Source organism: Neophocaena asiaeorientalis, unplaced genomic scaffold (genome assembly GCF_003031525.2).
Source record: "Neophocaena asiaeorientalis asiaeorientalis breed wild unplaced genomic scaffold, Neophocaena_asiaeorientalis_V1.1 scaffold242, whole genome shotgun sequence".
NCBI lineage: Eukaryota > Metazoa > Chordata > Mammalia > Artiodactyla > Phocoenidae > Neophocaena > Neophocaena asiaeorientalis.
In genome coordinates this window covers 7,107,896-7,130,843 of record NW_020172451.1, presented here as the reverse complement: position 1 = coordinate 7,130,843, position 22,948 = coordinate 7,107,896, and the positions used below count along the sequence as shown (strand labels likewise).

The 22,948-nt window shown below is 43.9% G+C and overlaps 1 protein-coding gene across 1 annotated transcript in view; it reads left to right on the top strand.

The window, feature by feature from the left end:
• The window catches only part of MEI1 (meiotic double-stranded break formation protein 1), a 60,000-nt gene that overhangs the window by 26,609 nt on the left and 10,443 nt on the right, over positions 1-22,948 (top strand). Inside the window, exons 18-24 of the mRNA XM_024737549.1 lie at positions 2,567-2,735; positions 5,574-5,721; positions 11,659-11,934; positions 16,212-16,377; positions 17,492-17,596; positions 21,617-21,727; positions 21,999-22,159. Coding sequence (XP_024593317.1) covers positions 2,567-2,735; positions 5,574-5,721; positions 11,659-11,934; positions 16,212-16,377; positions 17,492-17,596; positions 21,617-21,727; positions 21,999-22,159 — 1,136 coding nt within the window. The remainder of the gene's footprint in view (positions 1-2,566; positions 2,736-5,573; positions 5,722-11,658; positions 11,935-16,211; positions 16,378-17,491; positions 17,597-21,616; positions 21,728-21,998; positions 22,160-22,948) is intronic.

Here is a 22,948-nt window from a genome sequence, read left to right as displayed (position 1 = left end):
CGAACCCGTGTCCCCTGCATTAGCAGGCAGATGCTCAACCACTGCGCCACCAGGGAAGCCCTGCTCAAAATATCTTGAACAGCCTGTTTCATTTCTTCATTCCTTCATTCAAGAAATATTTCTTGAGCATCTACTATGTGCCAGACTCTATTCAAGGAGCTGGTATTAGGGATACAAAGCCCTGTTCTAATGGAGTGGGAGAGGCAGACAATAAACACATAGATATAATGTCAGGGGTGGATGAGTGCTATGAAAAAAAATAAAGCTAGGTGAAGGGATGGGGGTGATGGAAGGAGGAGGTACACATTAGGGTTTTCATGAGGAGGTGAGGAGGTGGCATGTTGGTGGAGGTCTGAGTGAGGTCAAGGAGTCCCATGCACCATCTAGGCAGGGGGAGCAGCAGATGCAGGGCTGAGAGCTGGAGGTTTTCCCTTTTGCTGAGTATTAGTTGAGCTTCTGCAGCATGTCAGGGAGGCCTAAGTGCAGCTGCAGATACAGTGATAATTACGATCTGTTCTCTGCCCTAAGGAGTTCCTCTATCCTAGACCTCTCCCTCTTGTTATAATATAAAACAGTTTAATCATTGTTTTATTCATTCATTCAACAAATACCGTGCCTTCTTTGTGGGTGACGTTTGCTGCTGGCTGTGTTTCCTCTTTTTACGTTTATGAAGATGTTGTCTTCTCCCTACAGACTTCCCAAACCGCTCTTTTCCCTTTGTCTTTCTCAGACACTATGCTGAGAGAGACAGCAGCACAGGTGAGCATTTTCATTCCTTCCAACATGGATTGGCTTCTAGTTCTCTCACTGTACCAGCCACTCCTCTCTGCTTGGTGTCCAGCTCTCTGCCTCCTATTCAGGTGTGGTCTGGCCTGCACAGAGAATGACATGATGACTTCCACCGTGGTGGCAGCCACATCACAACAGCCTCTAGTGTTCACCAGCACCAGCCCCTGCTGCAGGCAGCTCCCTCTCTTGTTGGAATAGGAGGGGCCCCACTGTCTGCCCCCTCAGACCCTGAGATCTTGTCATATCTCAGAGCACCAGGAAGAGCAGCCAACCTTACTTACATGCAGACTGCTTCTTTCTTCTATATATGGATGTGCGAGGCTCAAGGATATTAGTTTTGTTATTATCACAGTGGTCATAGTGTGCTTTGGTAGAAAAGGCCCTAAGCTTAGAATTAGGAAACCTGACCTGACTCTGCTAGCACATCTCAGTGGGACATTCTCCATGTCACCTTAAACTTGCCTGTAGGCCCGCTGCACTGGCAGGATGGACCCTTTCATTTGACCTCTAACTTGGCCCCCTGCTTGCAGTCTCTCATCCTCCAACCAGTCTTCACCAACTGCTACACGATCTATCCTTAACATCTCAACTACCCTGGCCTTCAGCCATTGTCTCCAAACATCAGTCTGTGGGGCATTGTCCGACAGTGATGGAGTTTTCTCTGGTCTATGGTGAAATTTGGAAAATAAGGGTAATGTAGTGAATTTTCCATAAAGGTGACTTTATTCAAAATTTAAGCTCTGAGGTCTTTTTCTTTCATATTCTTTTGGTAATCAAATGTTCTTTCTTTTAAGAAACAGAAGTTTCATAAGAAATTTAGGAATCTATTCTCAGGATAAAATCCATATTCTCTACTCATCATTCAAGGTCTTTCACAGTCTAGCTACAAATTACATCACACAGTCCCAAACCCCTAACACTCCACATCTATTCACTGAGGGGCCAGTCACACTGAACTCCTTCCTGCCCCTTATACATGACTTCCTCTTATGCCTCCAGGCTGCTGAACTCCTTGCTTCCTGGCTCAGGGAGTCTCTTCCCTCCTTTCTCTGCCTGTTTTCTCTTCACCCTCCACAGTTCCCCCCTCTTTGAGCTTGCCCTCCCCGTCGCAGGTGGCATGAGTCACTCTCTCTTCCACGCTTGAACATGGCACTGATCACGTGTCCTGTAATTATCTGTCTCATTATCTGTTTTTTCCCACCAGCTGCCAGCTACTGGAGGTAGGGCCTATGTCTCACAACCTGGCCTAGAGTAGCCAATCAGTGGACATTGTCAAGTGAACGAATGTATCTATGTCCTTTCCACATGCTACCTTTTGTCTCTTCTGGTAGAGAGGAAGAAGAGACTGATTTCCTTTTTTTTTTTTAAAGTTTATTTATTTTTGCTGTGTTGGGTCTTCGTTTCTGTGCGAGGGCTTTCTCTAGTTGTGGCAAGCGGGGGCCACTCTTCATCGCGGTGCTCGGGCCTCTCACTATCGCGGCCTCTCTTTTTGCGAAGCACACGCTCCAGACACGCAGGCTCAGTAGTTGTGGCTCATGGGCCTAGTTGCTCTGTGGCATATGGGATCCTCCCAGACCAGGGCTTGAACCCGTGTCCCCTGCATTAGCAGGCAGATTCTCAACCACTGCGCCACCAGGGAAGCCCCCTGATTTCCTTTTATCTGGCGTGTATCCTTGCTGCCCTGTGCAGCACTCTGTATGTAGTGGACACCCATGTGCTCATTACCTGCTCTCCTGTGTCCTTTGTGTGATTTTTCTCCTGCTTGTTCTCTCCCCAGAACTCTCTGCAGTGTCTGAGCTTCTGCAGCATGGGCTGCCCCAGATAAGCAGCAGGAGCCCTGAAAGCCTTGCTTTCCTGTCGGATCGCCAGTATGTGGAGGGAGCCACTCGCCAGAGACAGTACTGCATCCTGCTCCTCTTCTACCTGGCCTACATTCACGAGGACAGGTCAGTGCTCAGAGCTGGTGGCTGACAGTTGGTTCTGGAACCTACATCTTTAGCCAAGTTCAGTTCAATAAATGTTTACAGAGGCATCCTCTCCAAGCCTGGTGCTGGGCACTGGGGACACAGAGATAAGTGAGAAATGGCTTATATTCCTCAGGGGCTCACATGTTGGAGAGGGGGTTAAGACAGGTGGGTAGTCTGTCTAGAGACAGAGGCCTAGAATGCTAATGAGAGTTCCTTGATATCCCTGAGGGTGTTGTTCACGCACCAAAAAAAAATGTCAGTGCCTTACTTTGGTTTTAAGAATTACTATACAATTTTTTAAAACTTAAAATCAAAAGACTATTTTCTGTTAAGCTTTTAAAAAATAATTTATTGAGGTAAAATTTACATAATTAAATTAACTGTTTTAAAGCGAACAATTTAGTGGCATTTAATACATTCACAGTGTTGTGCAACCACCATCTCTATCTAGTCCCAAAATATTTCCATCACTCCAAAGTAAAACCTCTTATCCATTAAGCAGTCACTACCCATTCCTTTTTCTGCTCAGCTCCTGGCAACCAACAGTCTGTGTTCTGTCTCTATGGATTTATCTATTCTGAACATTTCCTATAGATGTGGTCATACAGTATGTGACCGTTCGCACCTGGCTTCTTCCACTTAGCACAGTGTTTTCAAGATTCGTCCAGTGAGCATAATGTTTGTAGCATGCATTGGTACTTTATTCTTTTTTTTTTTGGCTGAATAATATACCGTTGTATATATACACCACAATTTGTTTATTCCTTCATCCATGGCTGGACATTTGGGCTGTTTCCACCTTTTGGCTATTGTGAATAGTAATGCTGTGAATATGTGTATACATGTATTTGTTTGAGTACTTGTTTTTCTCTTCCTTTTCTGTATATACTAGGTGTAGAATTGAGGAGTCATATGGCAATACAATGTTTAACATTTTGAGGAACTTCCAAATTGTTTTCCAGAGTAGCTGCAATCCTACCAGCAATATTTGAGGGTTCCAGTTTCTCCATATCCTTGTTAACACTTGTTGTCCATCTTTTTGATTATAGCCAGCCTAGCGGTTATGAAGTGGTTTTTGCATTGTGGTTTTGATTAGCATTTCCCTAATGACTAATGATTTTGAACATCTTTTCATGTGCTTCTTGGCCATTTGCACGCCTTCTTTGGAGAAATTCAGATCTTTGACCCATTTTTTTAACTGAGTTGTAAGAGTTCTTTATATGTTCTAGATACAAGTCCCTTATTAGATATATGATTTGCAATTTTTTTCTCCCGTTCTGTTAGTTGTCTTTTAACTTTCTTGATGGTATCCTTTGAAGCACAGAGTTTTAAATTTTTATTAAATCTAATTTTAAAAATTTGGGGGTTGATGAAATGTCTGTTTTTTCTGTTGTCATTTATGCTTTTGGTGTTGATTCTAAGAAAACATTTTCTAACCCAAAGTCATGAAGATTTACTCCTATGTTTTCTTCTATAGTTATTTTCTTTCACAATTTTAGCTCTTACATGTAGATTTATGATCCATTTTGAGTTAACTTTCATGATGGTGTTAGGTAGGGGTCCAACTTCTTTTTTTTTTTTTTTTTTTCTGTTGGGTGGGGGTCCCACCTTTTTTTTTTTTTTTTTTTTTTTTTTTTTCTGCGGTACGCGGGCCTCTCACTGCTGTGGCCTCTCCCGTTGCGGAGCACAGGCTCCGGACGCGCAGGCTCAGCGGCCATGGCTCACGGGCCCAGCCGCTTTGCTGCATGTGGGATCCTCCCGGACCGGGGCACGAACCCGTGTCCCCTGCGTCGGCAGGCGGACTCTCAACCACTGCGCCACCGGGGAAACCCTGTTGGTAGTCTTTTGATGCACAAAATTTTTAAACTTGCATAAAGTCCAGTTTGTTTATTTTTTCTTTTATTGCCTATGCCGTTGTTGTCATAACCAAGAATTCATTGCCAAATTCAATGTCAAGAAAGTTTTGCCTTATGTTTTTTTCTAAAAATTTTATAGTTTTAGGTCTTAAGTGTGGATCCATTTGGGGTTAATTTTTTTTTAATATCATGTTAGGTAAGAGTCTAACTTCATTCTGTTGCGTGTGGAAATCTGGTTTTCCCAGCACCATTTGTTGAAAAGACTGTCCTTTCCCCATTGAATGGTCTTGGCACCCTTGTTGAAAATCATTTGATGATATATGTGAAGGTACAATACTATTAACTAAGCTTTATTCAGATTTCACCAATTCTTCCTCTATTGTCCCTTTTCTGTTCTAGGACACAATCCAGGATACTGCATTGCATTTAGTATTACCTATTTAAAAATGTTTAATTTTGGAGGGTCTTAATCTGATAGGTGAGACATAGGGTAGAAAATTTAAAAGATATAAGAGGGTTTATAGTGAAGTCAGTTTCCTCCTCATCCCCATCTCCCTTGCATGTACAAGTATAGACATCTCCCTCCCCCAGAAAGTAGCCCATTGAACACAGAAATGTTTAATGATAAATACGAGAAGGGTGGACTGGCTGCCAAAGCAGGGCCTCCTGAACCCCAGAAGCAGCATCCTTCTCTTTAACACTGCCGGTCCAGCTGCCTGATGCTTTACCTTCTAGATGTGGGTGAGGAGTCTCTGGTCTCTAATAGAGCCTTGCACAAAGCACAGAACTATGTACTATGCATGTGTGACGATGCTTTGTTAAATATATACAACACACTCTTTGTGCAAGTTGTCATTAGAATGTGGACATGCTGGGACAGAAGGACAGTGGCTGAGGGAGGATGTAGCAGGGCAGGACAGCCATCTCTGCCTTTTTCACTCAGACTCTCCTTGGTTGACAGGTTTGTCTCAGAAGCGGAGTTATTCATGGCTGTGCGAAGCTTCCTCCTGTCTCTGCAGGACCAGGGTGAATGCCCTCCACTGGTGGTCTTCAGAGCTTCCATCTATCTACTTGCAATCTGCCAGGACAAAGATGGTGTGCTAGATGAGGTATGGCCCAAAGTGCCTGGGGCTTTTCTTCCTCCTCTTGCACCTCTTCACATCATGGTTCCTTGGGAGACTATGATGATGTATATATAGAGAAGGTGGGTGGCAGAGAGAGAGTGTGTGTTGGGGGAGTGGGGGAAGATAGAGTGCTGATATATACATAGCCCTTGTAACTTAGCCAATTCTCTCAACAGTACTGGGAGGCAGAGATTATTATTTCCATTTTATAGATAAGAAAATCAAGACTTAGGTTAAAGTATTGATAACTTTTGCTAGGTCACACAGTTAATTGATGGCGTGACCAGGACTCCAGCTCAGACTTGACCAACTTCCAAGGCTCTTTTCTTAGTACCACCTCTGGTTTATGCAGGAGGAAAGAGGTGTGGGGTGTCTCCAGGTAACAGTTTATCAAACAAAGTGTGTTGCCGGCACCCAGATCATTGTTAACCAGGCTGGTCTTGGATTGCTTTGAAGGTGGTTATATGTTACAGGTTTTCTCTCTCTAGCTTCTTTATAAACTCTCAGGGGTGGAGGACTATGTCTGATTCATCACTGGATCTGTCACCTTTTCCACTGAAAATTGCTTTTATTCCTTAGATGTGGACTCTTCAGCCTCAAATTAAGGACTCTCTTCCTTCAATGACTATTAATTTTGCCTTTTAAAAAAAATTACTATTGGGGCAAATGTGACATGAGCAGACCTGGTTTAATTTGAATGGAATCAGGAAGGTATAGTAGAAGTGCAAGTGTTCTCAAGTAAGACAGATGTAGGTATATAATGTCCCATTGTCTCTCTTTTTGTGGTATTAGCAGCCATTGGTGATCATTCCCTAGATCCTTTAATTCATTAGGGATTGCAAAATATAATATCCTAATTCTGTCATTCTCTCTTTGTTTATTAACTGGACTATTTGTATAAAAAGAAACTTCTCTCACCAACTATTCAGTTACTCTGAATGGTAGATTGTATAGGAAGCATAGAGTGAATGTTTGATTCTTTCCTTTAATTACCAGTTTTCAAAAAAAATGAGTTCGTTGCCTAGCACTCTCTAAAAGTGACCAAAGAGATTTTTTTAGTATCATTATGAGCTCATCGATTTAAAAATACTTGATGGTTTCAATCCATTATATTATCCTTTTGAGGATCAAATTGTCCTATCTTTGGCCAGTGGGAGCCTATTCAAGATTGCTCCTAAGTCCTTTTGACAACCTTAGTGATCTTTGACACAGAGTTTGAGTTTTCTTTTTTTAAAAATAAATTCATTTATTTATTAATTTTTTATTTTTGGCTGCTGCACGTGGACTTTCTCTAGTTGCTGCGAGTGGGGGCTACTCTTTATTGTGGTGCGTGGGCTTCTCGTTGCAGTGCTTCTCTTGCTGCTGAGCATGGCCTCTAGGTGCGCTGGCTTCAGTAGTTGTGGCACGTGGGCTCTGGAGTGCAGACTCAGTAGTTGTGGTGCACAGGCTTAGTTGCTCCATGGCATGTGGGATCTTCCCGGAACAGGGCTCGAACCCGTGTCCCCTGCATTGGCAGGCAGATTCTTAACCACTGCACCACCAGGGAAGCCTGAGTTTGAGTTTCCTAGTATCACAAGATGCTTCAGGCATTCCTGCTCTCCCATCCTGTCTTGATCCTACCCAGTTAGGCTTTCACTCTTACCATATCCCTGAAAATGCACTTGTCAAAGTCACCAACAACAGTTACATGGCTAAAGGCAATAGTCAGTATTTTAGTCATCATCTTGCTTGACCTATCAACAACATCTCTTTTCTTTGAAACACTGCTTTTCCTTGGCATCTAGAATACCGGGTATTCCTAGTTTTCCTCCTACTTCTCTGGCAGTTATGTCTCAGTGTCTTTTGCTGATTCTCTTCTATCGCCTTGACCTCTAAATGTTGTAGTACCTCAAGGCTCAGTCTGTGACTGCTTTTCTTTTTTCTCTAAATTTACTGCTTTGATGATCTCATACAGTCTCATGGTTTAATTCATGGCTGGATTAAACAAGATCACGCTGGCCACTAGGACAATATAACAGAGGAGTACAAGGGTGAGGATGCAGAAACCAGTTAGGAGGCTACAGCAGTAATGTAGGCAAGAGATAGTGGAGTAGGTGGTGAAAATTGTCAGCTTCTGGATATATTTTGAAGTTGGTGCCATAGGATCTCTTGATGGACCAGTGTGAAGTATGAGAATAAGAGAAAATAAAAGGATGTTTTCAAAGATTTTGGTTCTCATGAGGGTCAAAGAATTGTTGAATTGAAATACTAGAGGGAGTGAGCTGGAAAGATAGGAGGGGTGGTGGTAAAATGGGATGCTTGAAATTGGGATTATTTGGGAGGGTGCAGTTCTTTGTAATGACAAGGTCTGGATACATGACCGTGGGAATGAATGGCTGAGGCAGGTAAAGGAGATTAGAAGGAGGAAGTAAGAGAATTTAGAGGCCAAGGTTTTCAAACTAGGGAAGTGGGAGTGAAAATAGCCCCCCTTGAGAGACTGTAGGCAAAAGAGGTTTTTGGCAGAGAATCAAAGCAGCAAGGTGAAGGGAATATTCAAAGAGGTACAGGACATAGGGAATTTGCTGATAACTGTGAGTGAGTTCTAGAGGGCACATGGAAGGGTTGTGGAGCTGTGTAAGAGTGGGAGATGGGATTTAAAGAGGGCATGTCCTGAGCCATATGGGGGTGACCTGAAATTTCTGGGCTTTCTGAGGTGACTGATGTAAACGGGGGAAAAGGACACAATAGGAATTGTCCTGATGGCTTCAAGACTAATAATCGTGGCAAGATTGGTCCTTGGGGGCCCTCTCTTCCCATCTACCAGTGGGTGTGGAGACTTAGAAGGTAGTTTATGGAGGAGCTCCAGATTTCCCCTCTTAGGTGTGAATCCATAAATGATATATAACATTGTTTTGCATTTAAAAAATTCTTATATAAATATATAAATGGCAATATACAGTCACAACTTGTTTTTTTTCACTTCATTTTTGTTTTTCTATTTTTATTTATTTATCCAGGTTTTTAAAAAAGTTGTGGTAAAATACACAAACATAAAATTTACTGTCTTAACCATTTTTAGTGCACAGTAATGGTATTGTGTACAGTAATATTGTTGTGCAACCACCTCACCACCATCCATCTCCAGAAATCTTTTCATCTTGCAAAACTGAAACTCTATACCCATTAAACAATAACTCCCCTATATGCATTGACCACTTATCATGTGCCAGGTGCCATGTGGGTCCCTGTCAGGGTTGAGGTGAATCAAACAAACTCCCTGCCCTCAGGGAGCACCAGTTTGGCAAGAGAGACAAAAAGATCTCCGACAAGGCAGGGAACAGCTGCACTGCTCCCTGGAGCTGGAGGACCACTGAGAGCTACGAAAGCACAAGGGGCAAGAGGTTGTGTCCGATTGTGGCATCAGAGAGGCTTCGTGGAAGAGATGGAGGTAGTGAAGGGAGAACTTTCAGGCTGAGAGTAGAGTAAGATTTAAGATACAGAAGTGGGGAGTTACCCAGTCTATCCATTCAAGGAAAGAAGCCTAGTTTAGTGTGGCTTGGCTAGATCACGTGGGAGAAGGAGTGGAAAGAAGCTGGGAGGTAGACCTAAGTCTTTAATAACATGCTCGAAAAGGAAATTAAGAAAATAATTCCATTTACAGTAGCATTAAGAAATTAAATATATAGGAATAAATTTAACAAAAGAAGTGCAAGGACTTGATCACTGAAACTCACAAAACATTATTGAAAGAATTTAAAGAATACATAACTAAATAGAAAGACAACCTGTGTTCATGAATCAGAAGACTTAATGGCCAGTTATAAGATAAATAAGCGCTAGGGATGTAATGTACATCATGATGACTACAGCTAACAATGTTGTTTTGTATATTTGAAAGTTGCTAAGAAAGTAGATCTTAAAAGTTTTCATCACAAGGAAAAAACTTTTGTAATTATGTGAGGTGATGGATGTTGACTAAACTTATTGTGGTAATCATTTCACAATATATACATTTATCAGATCATTATGTTATACTCCTTAAACTTATACAATGTTATACATCAATTATATCTCAATAAAATTAGGAAAAAAGAAGACAATAGTGTTCAAATGGCAGTACTCCCCAAATTGATCTATAGATTCAACATAATCTTGATCAAAATTCCTGTTGCCTTCTTTTTTTTTTTTTAAGATTTAATTTTATTCATTTTTGGCTGCGTTGGGTCTTCGTTGCTGCACACAGGACTTCTCTAGTTGCAGCAGGCGGATTCTTATCCACTGCGCCACCAGGAGAGTCCCTGCCTTCTCTTTTTTTGTCCAGAAATAGACAAGTTGATCCTAAAATTTATATGGAAATGCAAGGGACCCAAAATAGCCAAAACAATCTTGAAAAAGAAGCACAGGGCTTTCCTTGTGGTGCAGTAGTTAAGAATCCGCCTGCCAATGCAGGGGACACGGGTTCGAGCCCTGGTCTGGGAAGATCCTACATGCCACAGAGCATCTAAGCCCGTGCGCCACAACTACTGAGCCTGCACTCTAGAGCCCGTGCGCCACAACTGGTGAGCCCGCGTGCCACAACTACTGAAGCCCGTGCACCTAGAGCCCATGCTCCATGACAAGAGAAGCCACTGCAGTGAGAAGCCCGTGCACCGCAACGAGGAGTAGCCCCCACTTGCCGCAACTAGAGAAAGCCCGCATGCAGCAACAAAGACCCAACACAGCCAAAAAAATTAATAAATTAAAAAAAAAAGCACAAGGTTGGAGGGCTTACACTTCTTAATTTAAACTTACTACAAAAATAGAGTAATCAAGACAGTGTGGTTCTGGTATATGTCTAGCATAGACAATCAGATCAATGGAATAGAACTAAGAGTCCAAAAATAAACCCATATTTTATTTTATTTTTATTTTTTTTTGCGGTACGTGGGCCTCTCACTGTTGTGGCCTCTCCCGTTGCGGAGCACAGGCTCCGGATGCGGAGGCTCAGCGGCCATGGCTCACGGGCCCAGCCGCTCCGCGGCATGTGGGATCTTCCTGGACCAGGGCACGAACCCGTGTCCCCTGCATCAGCAGGCGGACTCTCAACCACTGCGCCACCAGGGAAGCTGAAACCCATATATTTTTAAAAGGATGCCAAGACAATTCAGTGGGGAAAGAACAGCCTTTTTAATAAATGGTGTTGGGACAGCTGGATATCCACAAGCAACAGAATGAAGTTGGACCCTTACCTCATACCGTACACAAAAAATAAATCAAAATAGATCAAAGACCCAAATGAAGAGTGAAAACTATAAACTATAAAATTCTTAAAATAGCATGTTAAGGAATTTGAGCTTTGTAATATGTACAATGGGAAGAGATAGGTTTTTGAGGGTTAATAAATGATTCAGAACACCTGCCCTTTGCTTTCTCTGTGCCAGGTCTTATGCCAAGTGCACAGATCAATCTGTCACAGTCCCTGCCCTCAAGCATCTCAAGTCTAGTGTGGGAGGTAGACAAGTACACGCTGACAATTATGGTACACTGTGGTATCATTATAGAGCTGGGTTTCTCAGCCATGGCACTATTAACATTTTGCACAGTATAACTCTTTTCTGTGGGAGGCTGTCCTGTGCATTGTAGGATATTTAGTGGGATCCTGCTCTCTCCTACTGGATGCCAGTAGCACTCTCCCAATCAAGACAATCAGAAATGTCTGTAAACATTTTAAAATGTCCCCTGAGGAGCAAAATCACCCCCAGTTGAGGACCACTGTTATAAGGTAAGCACAGTGAGGTTTTCTTTTCTCTAGAGGGTGCTGGGATGAGCCAGTGTAGATATCCTGGAGCACTGAGAAGCCAGTACATTTTTCCCACTATGTCTTGGCTGTCTGTGTTTGTTGGGGATTGGAGTCTCTTGAGTCCTCTGCAAGGTGTATTTAGCCCCTTTCTTCTTTGCCTTCAGGCTGTGGTTGGTGCCATCAGAAAATTACTAGAGGGCATCCCGGACCTGCACCTAGTGTACACCCACCACCCCCTCCTGCTCAGGTTATTCCTGTTGTATCCAGAGCTGATGAGTAGGTTTGGGCACCGTGTACTGGAACTTTGGTTCTCCTGGGAGGAGAGCATCTGTGAGGAGCTGGATGATGTCGCCTCTGCTGGGCAGCCCACCCTTCCCGCCAGCTTAGCAGCCCTGTTTCATGTGCTCAGAAGCAGCCCCAGCACCCTGCTCATTTTGCTGGTAGGTGACCACTTGCTCATTTCTACATTCAGAGATGGTGGGCCCTCTCTCTCTGGGAGCTGGTTTACTGAGGTCAGGAAGCACCCGCAGCTGCTTCTGCCTGCCTCTGGACTTATCACTGTTTCCATGTGAGTAGGAGGTGCTTTCGGCTGGCAGGTGCCTGGTTTCTGTAAGTCTATACCCTTTCTGAAGTCTGATGGAGGTCTGCTCACTGAGAGATATGTGCCTCTCTAATCCCCAGGGGATATACCTATGAAATGCTGACCTCAGTCACCATTCCCTCTCGCCTCCCTGTCTTCTCTTAAGCATATTCTGTTAACAAGGGTTTGATGTCATAGGGGACCCCTGGGGCACGTAGATGAAGATGTCTGATAGCAGAGGGACTCGGCCTCTTTTCTACCATAACTCTCAGGATAATGTTACATGTGCAACACCCTCCCTTAGGCATACCCAGAATTTTTTTGTCATGAGTTTATTGCATATTCCATTGCTTTTTTTATGAAGTAAGACATTCCTATAATTTCTGTCAGGTACATCAGTTAGATAAGTAAGCCGCCTGCTGTCTGTAGTTTCTAACACACTGACTTTAATTCCATCTTTTTTTCCTCATTATTATAGAGATGACTCCTATAATTTATATATATATATATTAAAAAGGAAATTATTTACACATTTGACGATTTGTATTTAGTGACCAGTTACTAGTTTTAGGTCCCAAACTGAGCACACTAGCATATGAGACACTCTTTTTAGAACCCCTGCCTTCAATGCCAGTTACTTGGCTCCCCACCCCTTAGTCCTGGAAGAATGACATAGCCCTTTAGAGAAGAGTGGGTGTTCCTTTGATATTCTTATCATCAACAAACACGATTCCCTGACTTTATTGGAGTGACTGTGGTGGAAATAACACCTGCATATTGTATATCTCACATCCTTAGGTACCTACATCTGTCTGTATTCACATTCTCATGTACACACTCCCCACACAGACTTAAATCTTCACCTTTTTCCCTAAGATCTGTCATCTTGTGAAATCACACACGTGTTGGCTTGATAGGGGCCACATTCATGCTTTGGCTCAAATTCTTCCTTGGAGGAGGAAGAAAAGAGAAGAAGGAACGGGTTAAAAATAAACCATTAGTGCATAGGGAAAGAAGAAAAGATGGGATGCCAGGCAGAGTAGCAATGGACAGAGCTAAGATACTGGATTTTCTTTGCCAGGTAATGTATTCAGGGTCAATTCCTCACACATAACAGGTACTTATAAATCTTTGCTGACCTACTGAGTTAGGGGTCTGGACAGATCTAAGTCTCTCAAAAAAGAAAAATTCAGATCTTCTGAGAAAGATACTAATCATGGTATCTTATTTTTTTCTTTTTAAACAGATGAAGAAATAGTTTTAGAGAGATTCGTCCAAGGTCACAAGAGCTGAGATTAAAACCCAGATTTTGACTCCCTAATGTTCTTTCTAGTAAACTCAGCTAAATTCAGTGTTTCATCTAATGGGAGAGCTGTTTGAGCACTAGGGATATAGGGATGAATTTCACCTAGTCCCTGCCGCATGGGCCAGTGAGAGACTCAGACACAACAAACCACTAACAACTGGAAGATGAAGGCTTCTCTGAGCTTCGGTTTCCTCACATGCATAAGGGAGATAACATGGGGATAAATGAAAGAATGTATAGGAACACTTGTGATATGCTATACACGGTAGACTGTCATTCACTGATTATTGACTGACTCTGAACCAGATAAAGAATGTTAATCTCACAGAGGCTTATTGAATTGCCAAGGTCATATAGCTAATAAAGATCATGACCATGACTGGAGCCTAAATTAATGAGTTTTTCACTAAATTAGATCCTAGAAACATCAGTGGTAAGAAAAAATAGCAAGGAACAGCTTTGTTGTTTGTTCATGTATATATAATTCCTACCATTTCTCCCCAGCTTCTAGCCGCAGGAGAGGAAAGAGTCTAAAAATATGTGGTGGTACCAATTTCTGTTTTTGATATGTGTAATTAACAGGTGAAAACAAAGCTGTTAATTGCCACTCTTATCAACGCGTGGTCTTTCATGTAGGTTGTTTATGTGTAAAAAACAGAAGCTCTGTTTGTTCCCTGCTTGGCCACATCCCTCTGGTCGGTCCAGTCCCAGAGAGTTCTGGACAGCTCTGGACAGGAGAGACTGTGGAGTGGGCCATGCTCCACCCGGAGCCTTCCCACTGACCCATATGGTGGGGTGCACTACTTCCCCTGACATTCAGCATGGCTGTTAAATGCTAAGTAGCCCCCTTCCTTTTGCACTGTTAACATTTACTAACTCAGGTTTTTAAGGGACCAGCTCTGGCAGTCAGGCAGCTGTGCACCAGTGAAGGAGCAGGAGTGGGAAACTGGTTTGGCCTTGGGCCCTGTGACCTTGGGCAAATCACACCTCATCTGGGCTTTAGCCTCATACTCTGTAAAGTAAAAAAGGTTGGTGGAAATGAACCTCTAGCCCTCTCATTCTGAGATCCTTTCCTTCCAGAGATGTTTTCTGAGTCCCTACAAGGTAACAAAAATGAAGCCAATCTCATCCCTGCCCTTCATTAAATCACAGTGTAGTAGAACTTACAATGCCACTGCTTTCTTGATAGGCAAACTACTTAATCTGTCCCAGTTTGCTCATTTGAAAAATCGGGGTGCACCTAGCTGGAAGAGTTATCATGAAGATACAGATAATGTATAAACAAACATACAACTACAGTTTAAACACAGCACAGTACCTGACATTATCAGGCCCTAATTGAGTGATTGCTATTGATAATGTCAACAAAAATTAATCAATAGTCAATCTAAGAAAGAAATGGAAAATTTTATTTGAGCCAACCTGAGGATTATAACCCAGGATACAGTCTTTCAGAAAGCTCTGAAGGAAATTCCCTGGTGGTCCAGTGGTTAGGACTCTGTGCTTCCACTGCAGGGGGAAAGGGTTCGATCCCTAGTTGGGGAACTAAGGTCCCGCAAGCCACGTGGTGTGGCAAAAAAAAAAGGAAAGCTCTGAGGACTGTTCTGCCTGTAAGAGGTCAAAGCACAGTGATGTAAGTTTTTGAGACAAACGGTTAAATGATGTGTTATCGACAGTTTACACAATCCAGATCTACATGTACAAAGCAAGTAGTGGGTCACAGGTCATCATGGCTCCTTACAAGATTAGGAAGGAAATTATCCCCTAAGGAGTTGTGCTTTGTGACCCTTGATGAGATTAAGAAAGAATGTTGTCTCCTAAGGAGGTCTGGTTAATGCAGATGCACAGTATATGCCAAAGGGAAGGGAAGAGGCCCAAACGAGTAGAAAAAAATTTTTGTTAATTTTTCTCATCTTGCCATAAAATATGAATTATTTCATCAAAATTATAGTTGTTTCTCTGGCAGCTGTGGAGGTTTTTAAAGAGCCAGGCCCAGACACCCCTGTGCTACCCAGTGATCAGCCCATCTGGATTTGTCTGGCCAGTTGCCCTGTAATCATGTCTCTCTGTGTCAGAAGTTGTCTTCCCTGGAAAGGGAGTCTGTGTGTAACCTTGGTTTCATGACACCCAGCCCTAACTGGCCTGTCCAATGGAATAGGCTTGTTTGAGCTGGAAGGTGCCAGGAGCTATCAGTAGGATAGCCTCTGGTGTGGCTTCTGCTGGCTTTGCCTTTAACATATACTCGTTAAAATAACTCTGAAAGCAAATAAAAAGCAATGTTCTTTCCCACCTTCTGAAACCAAGGCCTTTACACCTTGGGGCAGAAATAGCCAGATGCCATGGCAGAGACAAGGCCTGATCTGGTCCTTGCTTCCCTTCCTGTACCCTGAATCTATCCTAACCCATCCTCTGCCTGCCCTTTGACATCTCCATCCCCCGCCCCTGTCTCCCTTAAGGCACCCTCAGGTCCCCTGTTCTGAAATAACCTCTTCTTGACCCTGTAATTCCATTTACAAGAGAGAGGCATCCCAGAAAGTAGAAAGAGCTTTGGGCTTGGAGTTAGGAGACCCATATTCAAATCCTAATTGTGCCACTTACTAGCTTACATGAAGTTTGGCACACCACATAATCTCTCTGAGCCTTCATTTTCTCCTATTTAGGATAGACTTATTTGACAGGATGAAGCATGGTAGATGCTGAGTGAGTGCTTCTTTCCCCAGGTTCTGTGACACCATCATTTGGGACCCTTCCCCAGCTCCTCTCTTATTCACTGTCCACCTGTCCCTAACCATAATGCCCTCTGAGCTCTGGCTTCCTTCTCTCCTGCTCAGGACCTCATCTATTCCAGTCCAGTGGACACAGCCCGCAAGGTACTGATCGTCCTGAGGACCTTTTTGAGGAGGAATGAGGATGTCCAAGTGGGTGGTCTCATCCGAGGCCACTTCCTGCTGATCCTACAGCATCTGCTGGTGGAACATGGGTCCTCCCCATCAGAAGGTCAGTCTGCAGCTGCTGGGGGCATGTATTGACCTGAAGGTCAGACAGAATGGCATCTCTGCCCTGATGAGGTCTGCTCTAGGAGAGAGAATCAGAGTTTTCCATGCAAAAGAAAAGTCAGAACAGTGGGGCATCAAACTAAACTTTATCTCCTTCCTCTCATTGGAGAGTGGGTGCTCAACATATTTGGTTTGTGTGTGTGGTTTGAGTGTGCTTATGTTTAATGTCTGCATGGGTGAGAGTGTTTGATGTATGCATGCATGTCCCCACCCTGCCCAGCATGTGCTCAGAGCTGTTTATCACAGGAATGGCAGCCTCCAGTTGGGAAGAAAAAAGGGGTAAATACTGGGGAGGTCAGGGAGGCAGCAGCAGCCAGCAGGGGCTGGGAAGGGGGTGGATCTGTGATGTATTGGAAGCTCCTGGTGAGATCCAAAAGAATGGTTTCTAAATCTGGAATGGGACTCCCTGGAGTCAAGGAAGCTTGATATTTGGTACAGTATGAAGACACTGAAAGACTGGGATTGGTCTGATTACTCTCAGAAAGTTGAATTTTTAAATTTCAAAGCAATTAAGAGGAAGTAGGTAGAGAGCTGTGGCTCACTTGGTCCAGTTCTGATTGAGGACAGCGGTTTGGAGGTATGTTTAAGGGTATCTAGAAGAGCTGAGTCTTTCTTTCTCAGGGAAGGACGAGCCACAACTAACTAATAATAGTGTTTAAGAGCCATGAGATTTCTTGGAAACACATAGTGGAATGACTGTGAGCACTGGATTGAGATTTGGGTTCAAGTTTTGGCCCTGGCCCTGCTGCTGTGGGGCCTTGGAGATGTCACTCAGCCTCTCTGGGCCTCAGTTTTCTTAACTGCAAAATAGGAATAACAATCCCTACTTCACATGATTTTTAGGATGATTAAGTGAAATAATGAATTCCTGGTACCCAACCCAGAGCTGGCACTCAGTATGTCAGTTGCCCCTCTTCTAAATGAAGAAGGAAAAAGACAGGAAATAGGGGTAAATCCCAACAAACTATTTACTGCTGGTGGGTCGTGGGTGCCTGTCTGACCTTAGGGTGATCTGATGGTCAATCCACCTGACCAGCTCTCCTTGTTTCTCACAGCCTCGGGGAACCTGCCTTTGCTGCTGAGCCTCCTCTCCTTAGTGCAGCTGAGAAACGAGTCAGAGCAAGAACTGGACAGCATGGCCATGAAGCTCCTTCACCAAGGTGCTCTGGCTGCTTGGGACAGTGCCTGAGGGCCTGGGGCTGGGCGTGCTGTTGGTGTGTTCTCAGTGGTGCTGGCCTTGTTCCTTTCTTCCACCCTTTCATCTTTTTGTAAGAAGCCAGTGGGTCAGTCTACTCCTGTGGGCTTTTTTTTTTTTTCTTTTTGGAGGAGAGAGAGGTTTATTGCAGGGCTGTGCAAGGAGAACGGGGACTCATGCCCCCAAACCCTGAACTCCCCGAAGGGTTTCAGCAAAGCATTTTTAAAGGCAAGGTGAGGGAGGAGGGTTGCAGGGTATGCAATCAGCTCGTGCACAGTTCCCTGATTGGTTGATCTCCTGTGGGCTTCTTGATAAAGGACCTTCCAGATCTTTCTCTGCTCATTCTCTGGTAATGTTTGGAAAATCATTGTGACAAGCTCCAGAATCAGGAATGCCTGGGTTTGTTCTCAGCTTAGTCACTAATTATGCAACCTTGGGCAGTCACCTAGCCTCTATGAGCCTTTGGTTCCTCCTAGGTAAAATAATAGTGCATACCTGATTTAGGGTTGATACAAAAATAACCGTAGATGTAGAATGCCACAGGATGCTTGGCACAGAGTAGGCCTTCATGGGGTACAATCCATGTATCTTCATTTTTCCTGGCACAAGCTCAGTTTTCCACTTCACCCCACAGCTGACTCAGGATCTGATGATCCAGTCACAGTTCTCTAGGCCTCTTTTCTACCCATACTTCAAACCTCTCAGGACCTTTTATTGCTCATTAATGCGGGCACTAGTTCATAGGCAGTACCCTCAGGAAGATTTGTTGAAGCAAGGTTGAAATTAATAGGAGAAATGGTGTGTCGTCAGTACCTGTTGACTGTCAGGTGGCCACAGGTAAGGATGGTTTTTTTCCCTGCCTGGAGCCCAAGGCTTCTCATGAGAAGATCAGTGTCTAGCTCAAAAAGAGCCTCCAGGCCTGACGTGGAGCTGGTCATGGCTGCCTAACTTATCAGGTTAAGGGTGATGCTCAGCTGGGAGGGAGGTCTGTGTGTGACAAAAACAGCCATCAAAAAGGCCTCTAGGGAATGGACTTGAGGACACGGGGAGGGGGAGGGTAAGCTGGGATGAAGTGTAGATTACACTTTCTTCTCAAGTGCACATGGAACACTCTCCAGGACAGATCACATCCTGTGTCACAAATCAAGCTTGCAAGAGGGAGGAGATATGGGGATATATGTATATGTATAGCTGATTCACTTTGTTATAAAGCAGAAACTAACACACCATTGTAAACAATTATACTCCAGTAAAGATGTTTAAAAAAAAAAAAAGCAGTAATCTACTAAAAAAAAAAAAGGGCCTCTAGGGAATTCCCTGGTTGTCCAGTGGTTAGGGCTCTGCACTTCCATTGCAGGGGGCATGGGTTTGATCCCTGGTTGGGGAACTAAGATCCCACAAGCCATACAGTGTGGCCAAATAAATAAATAGAAAGGGCCTCTAACAGGGACAAATAACAGGATGAAACATACACGTGAAGTGACTATACATTTACGTATAACCCTTGAGTACTTTTATTTGAGAGCATTGAGGGTAGAGGACTGTAGTTCACAGGTGAGGGTATGTTTGGGGGGCCTGCTTGTCTGGTTGACCACAAGCCAAGTAAAGTAAAGTGTACTGTGGCTGCCAAAAAAGTGAATGGTGGGGCAGACAGCAGAAGCAAGAAGAACTACGGTCCTGCAGCCTGTGGATCAAAAACCACGTTCACAGAAAGATAGACAAGATGAAAAGGCAGAGGGCTATGTACCATATGAAGGAACAAGATAAAACCCCAGAAAAACAACTAAATGAAGTGGAGATAGGCAACCTTCCAGAAAAAGAATTCAGAATAATGATAGTGAAGATGATCCAGGACCTCAGAAAAAGAATGGAGGCAAAGATCGAGAAGATGCAAGAAATGTTTAACAAAGACCTAGAAGAATTAAAGAACAAACAAACAGAGATGAACAATACAATAACTGAAATGAAAACTACACTAGAAGGAATCAATAGCAGAATAACTGAGGCAGAAGAACAGATAAGTGACCTGGAAGTCAGAGTGGTGGAATTCACTGCTGTGGAAGAGAATAAAGAAAAAAGAATGAAAAGAAATGAAGACAGCCTAAGAGACCTCAGGGACAACATTAAACGCAACAACATTCACATTATAGGGGTCCCAGACGGAGAAGAGAGAGAGAAAGGATCCAAGAAAATATTTGAAGATTCATACAGAGTGAAGTAAGTCAGAAAGAGGAAAACAAATATCGAATATTAACACGTGTATGTGGAACCTAGAAAAATGGTACAGATGAACCAGTTTGCAAGGCAGAAGTTGAGACACAGTTGTAGAGAACAAACATATGGACGCCAAGGGGGGAAAGCCGCGGAGGGGTGGAGATGGTGGTGTGATGAATTGGGCGATTGGAATTGACATGTATACACTGATGTGTATAAAATTGATGACCAATAAGAACCTGCTGTATAAAAAAATAAATAAAATTAAATTAAAAGATTTTTAAAAAGTAATACTAAACTTTCTTTGGGTTATTTGTGTGGAAATATGTTAATATGAATGTTTCAGACATTACATGAATTTCCTAAAAATCTTATGTGTTCTGGTATAATGTCATAATTCTAGTTATTATTTTAAAATGTATATCTCATGAAATAACCAAATTTCCTTGTCAATTGCATTATTATGAACTTTCATCAAATCTTTAACCATGGTCATTTTTAAGTCTTCTGTCATTTACAGACCGTTCTGGGTGTACTCTGATGCTTTTGCAAAAATGTTCCTATAAAAGGGTTTCATCTTCAAGGAATTCATGGAAAAGACTCTGACAAGTACAGGTTTCTGGTAACTGACTATATTGCTGAACTGAATGAATAAGCATGTTCAGAACTCTAATGGAAAACTGATGAATTCCTAAAAGTGCTAACAAAAGATTAAGATGAAAAAAAAATTAATTACATGGGACTGAATGAACTGATGAGGATGATTATAATTTTTGTGACTTTTTGTTTGAATTAAAAAAATAAAAAAAGGGGGGCTTCCCTGGTGGCGCAGTGGTTGAGAGTCTGCCTGCCGATGCAGGGGACACGGGTTCGTGCCCCTGTCCAGGAAGATCCTACGTGCTGTGGAGCAGCTGGGCCCGTGAGCCATGGCCGCTGAGCCTGCGCATCCAGAGCCTGTGCTCCGCAATGGGAGAGGCCACAACAGTGAGAGGCCCTCGTACCGCAAAAAAAAAAAAAAAAAAAAAAAAAAAAAAGGGAATGGAGACTTAGGTAGGTTTCATATCTAGGATGGTGAGGGGCAGGGGAGCAAGGAGTGGTAATTCCCAAGAGGAAAGGGATGTGCTCTGTAGATGTCTACTGTACAGTGTAGTAACTGCTCGCTGAGGGCTGGCAGAGCATGAAGAGGCGTTTAATCTTGTGAGAGATTAAGGCTTCGTGAGGGAGGTGAACTTTGAGCTGAATCTTGATTGCTGAATAGGAGGAAAGGAGTTAGCCAGATGGAGGTGATGTGAGAGAGAGAATACGGCAAGTTTAGGGAACTGCACATTGACGGTTACAGAGCTCCCTTGTGAAGGTGGTGAGTGCCCTGTTGCTGGAAGAATTCAGAGACTGGATCTTCTTTCTGCTGATGGTGGCAGGTTGGCCTATGTGACCTCTGCAGACTCTCCAACCTGGAGTCTGTGCTGGCATGAGCGCTGTCATAGGATGCCTTTTGACCACCTACACTTGTGCAGTCTGTTCTAATGTGCAGCTGTGGGCTGCTTGCCTGATGTTTGTTCAGATAGAGGGTGTGAACATACCTTAGGGTTTGTCACTGTTTCTTTCCATTAGCCGTAATATCAGGGGTGCTTAGTTTGTGCTTGGTCCCCAAGACTGACATCTGAAATTAGCCAGTTGAGGGCCACTAGCTGTAAGAAGTGTGAGTGCTGGTATGTGCTAAAGCCATGGAGTGCTGAGCACTGGGGCTCCAGGGCACTCTCATCTCTTGCAGTGAGCAAGCTGTGTGGGAAATGCAGTCCCACTGACACGGACATCCTGCAGCCCTCCTTCAACTTCCTGTATTGGAGCCTTCATCAGACCACGCTGGGCAGTCAGAAAAGAGGTGCTGGGGCCCGGGCTGGCATAGTGAAGAGGAAGGGTGCTGGGCAGTGTCTATGGCCCTTGCTGCCCTCAGTTTTTCCATCTAAAAAAAATTAAAAAGGGTGTGTGTGGCTGGATCGGATGGTCCTAAGGTCCTTTCTGGTTCCAGTAACCTGTGGTTCCAAAATGAAACTTAGAGCCTTAAGCTGATCCTTTTGTTCATTCACCATGTGTGTGTGAAGCACCCATCGGGTGCTAACTAAACACCGCCTACCCTGCCCAACCCTCTACAGCTGCTGCAGTGCTCTTGAGCAGCACGGCCCTGATAGAGCTTCTAGAGAAGACGCTGGCCCTCACCTGGGCTGAGGAGGGCTCTCCCAGGACAGAGCTCCTCTGCTCCGCCTGGCTGCTCACTGCCTCCTTCTCTGCCCAGCAGCACGATGGCAATCTGCAGGTTAGTTTCTAACCCCTGTTGCTTTGGGGCATGGGTGGCACTCAAGGAGTGACAAGATCTTGAGTTCTGATCCCAGATCTGTGGCTTATTAGTTGTGTAACCTTGGCAAGGTATTTAACTCTCTGAGCTTCATTTTCCTTGCCTACAAAACAGGGAAAAAACATTCAAGGCTGTTGTCAAGTTGGTTTACATTAATCCATTTAGCACACATGGATCGCCTGCATGCCAGGCTGTATTCTAGGCACAGAGGAATAAAAAATGAATACAGTGTATACCCCAGACTTGGGGAACTTGTGTTGTAATCTTTAAGCAAAGCCCTAAAAGGTAAGCAAGACTGTACCCGGCTAAAATAGTGGGGGAAGGGTGCTCCAGGCAAAGAGAATGATACGAGCACAGGCCTGAGGCTGCACAAATTTAAGACTTGGTATATATATTTGAAGGGTGGTGAGGTACTGCGTGGCTGGAGTGTAGGGAATGGACTGTCAGACTGGACAAGAAGGCAGAATCCAGCGTGTGACCTTGAAGTTGTGGGTGGCAAGCTGTGAGTGCCATACTGTGTAAGCTGTCATGTGACCGTTTGAGAAGGTGATGCAGGGAACAGGAGGGCCATGGACATATCCACAGAGCACCCCGTTTCCTCGCAGCCCCTCCCTCTCGTACGACCTTGTCATCCTAGTGCCCTGCATGAGCTCCTCTGTGGGCTGCTTCACATTCAGGTGTTTCCTCCCTAAGGCTGGCTGCCCCTAGTGGACAGAAACCATCTCCTAGCCTTTGAGGTATCCTCACACT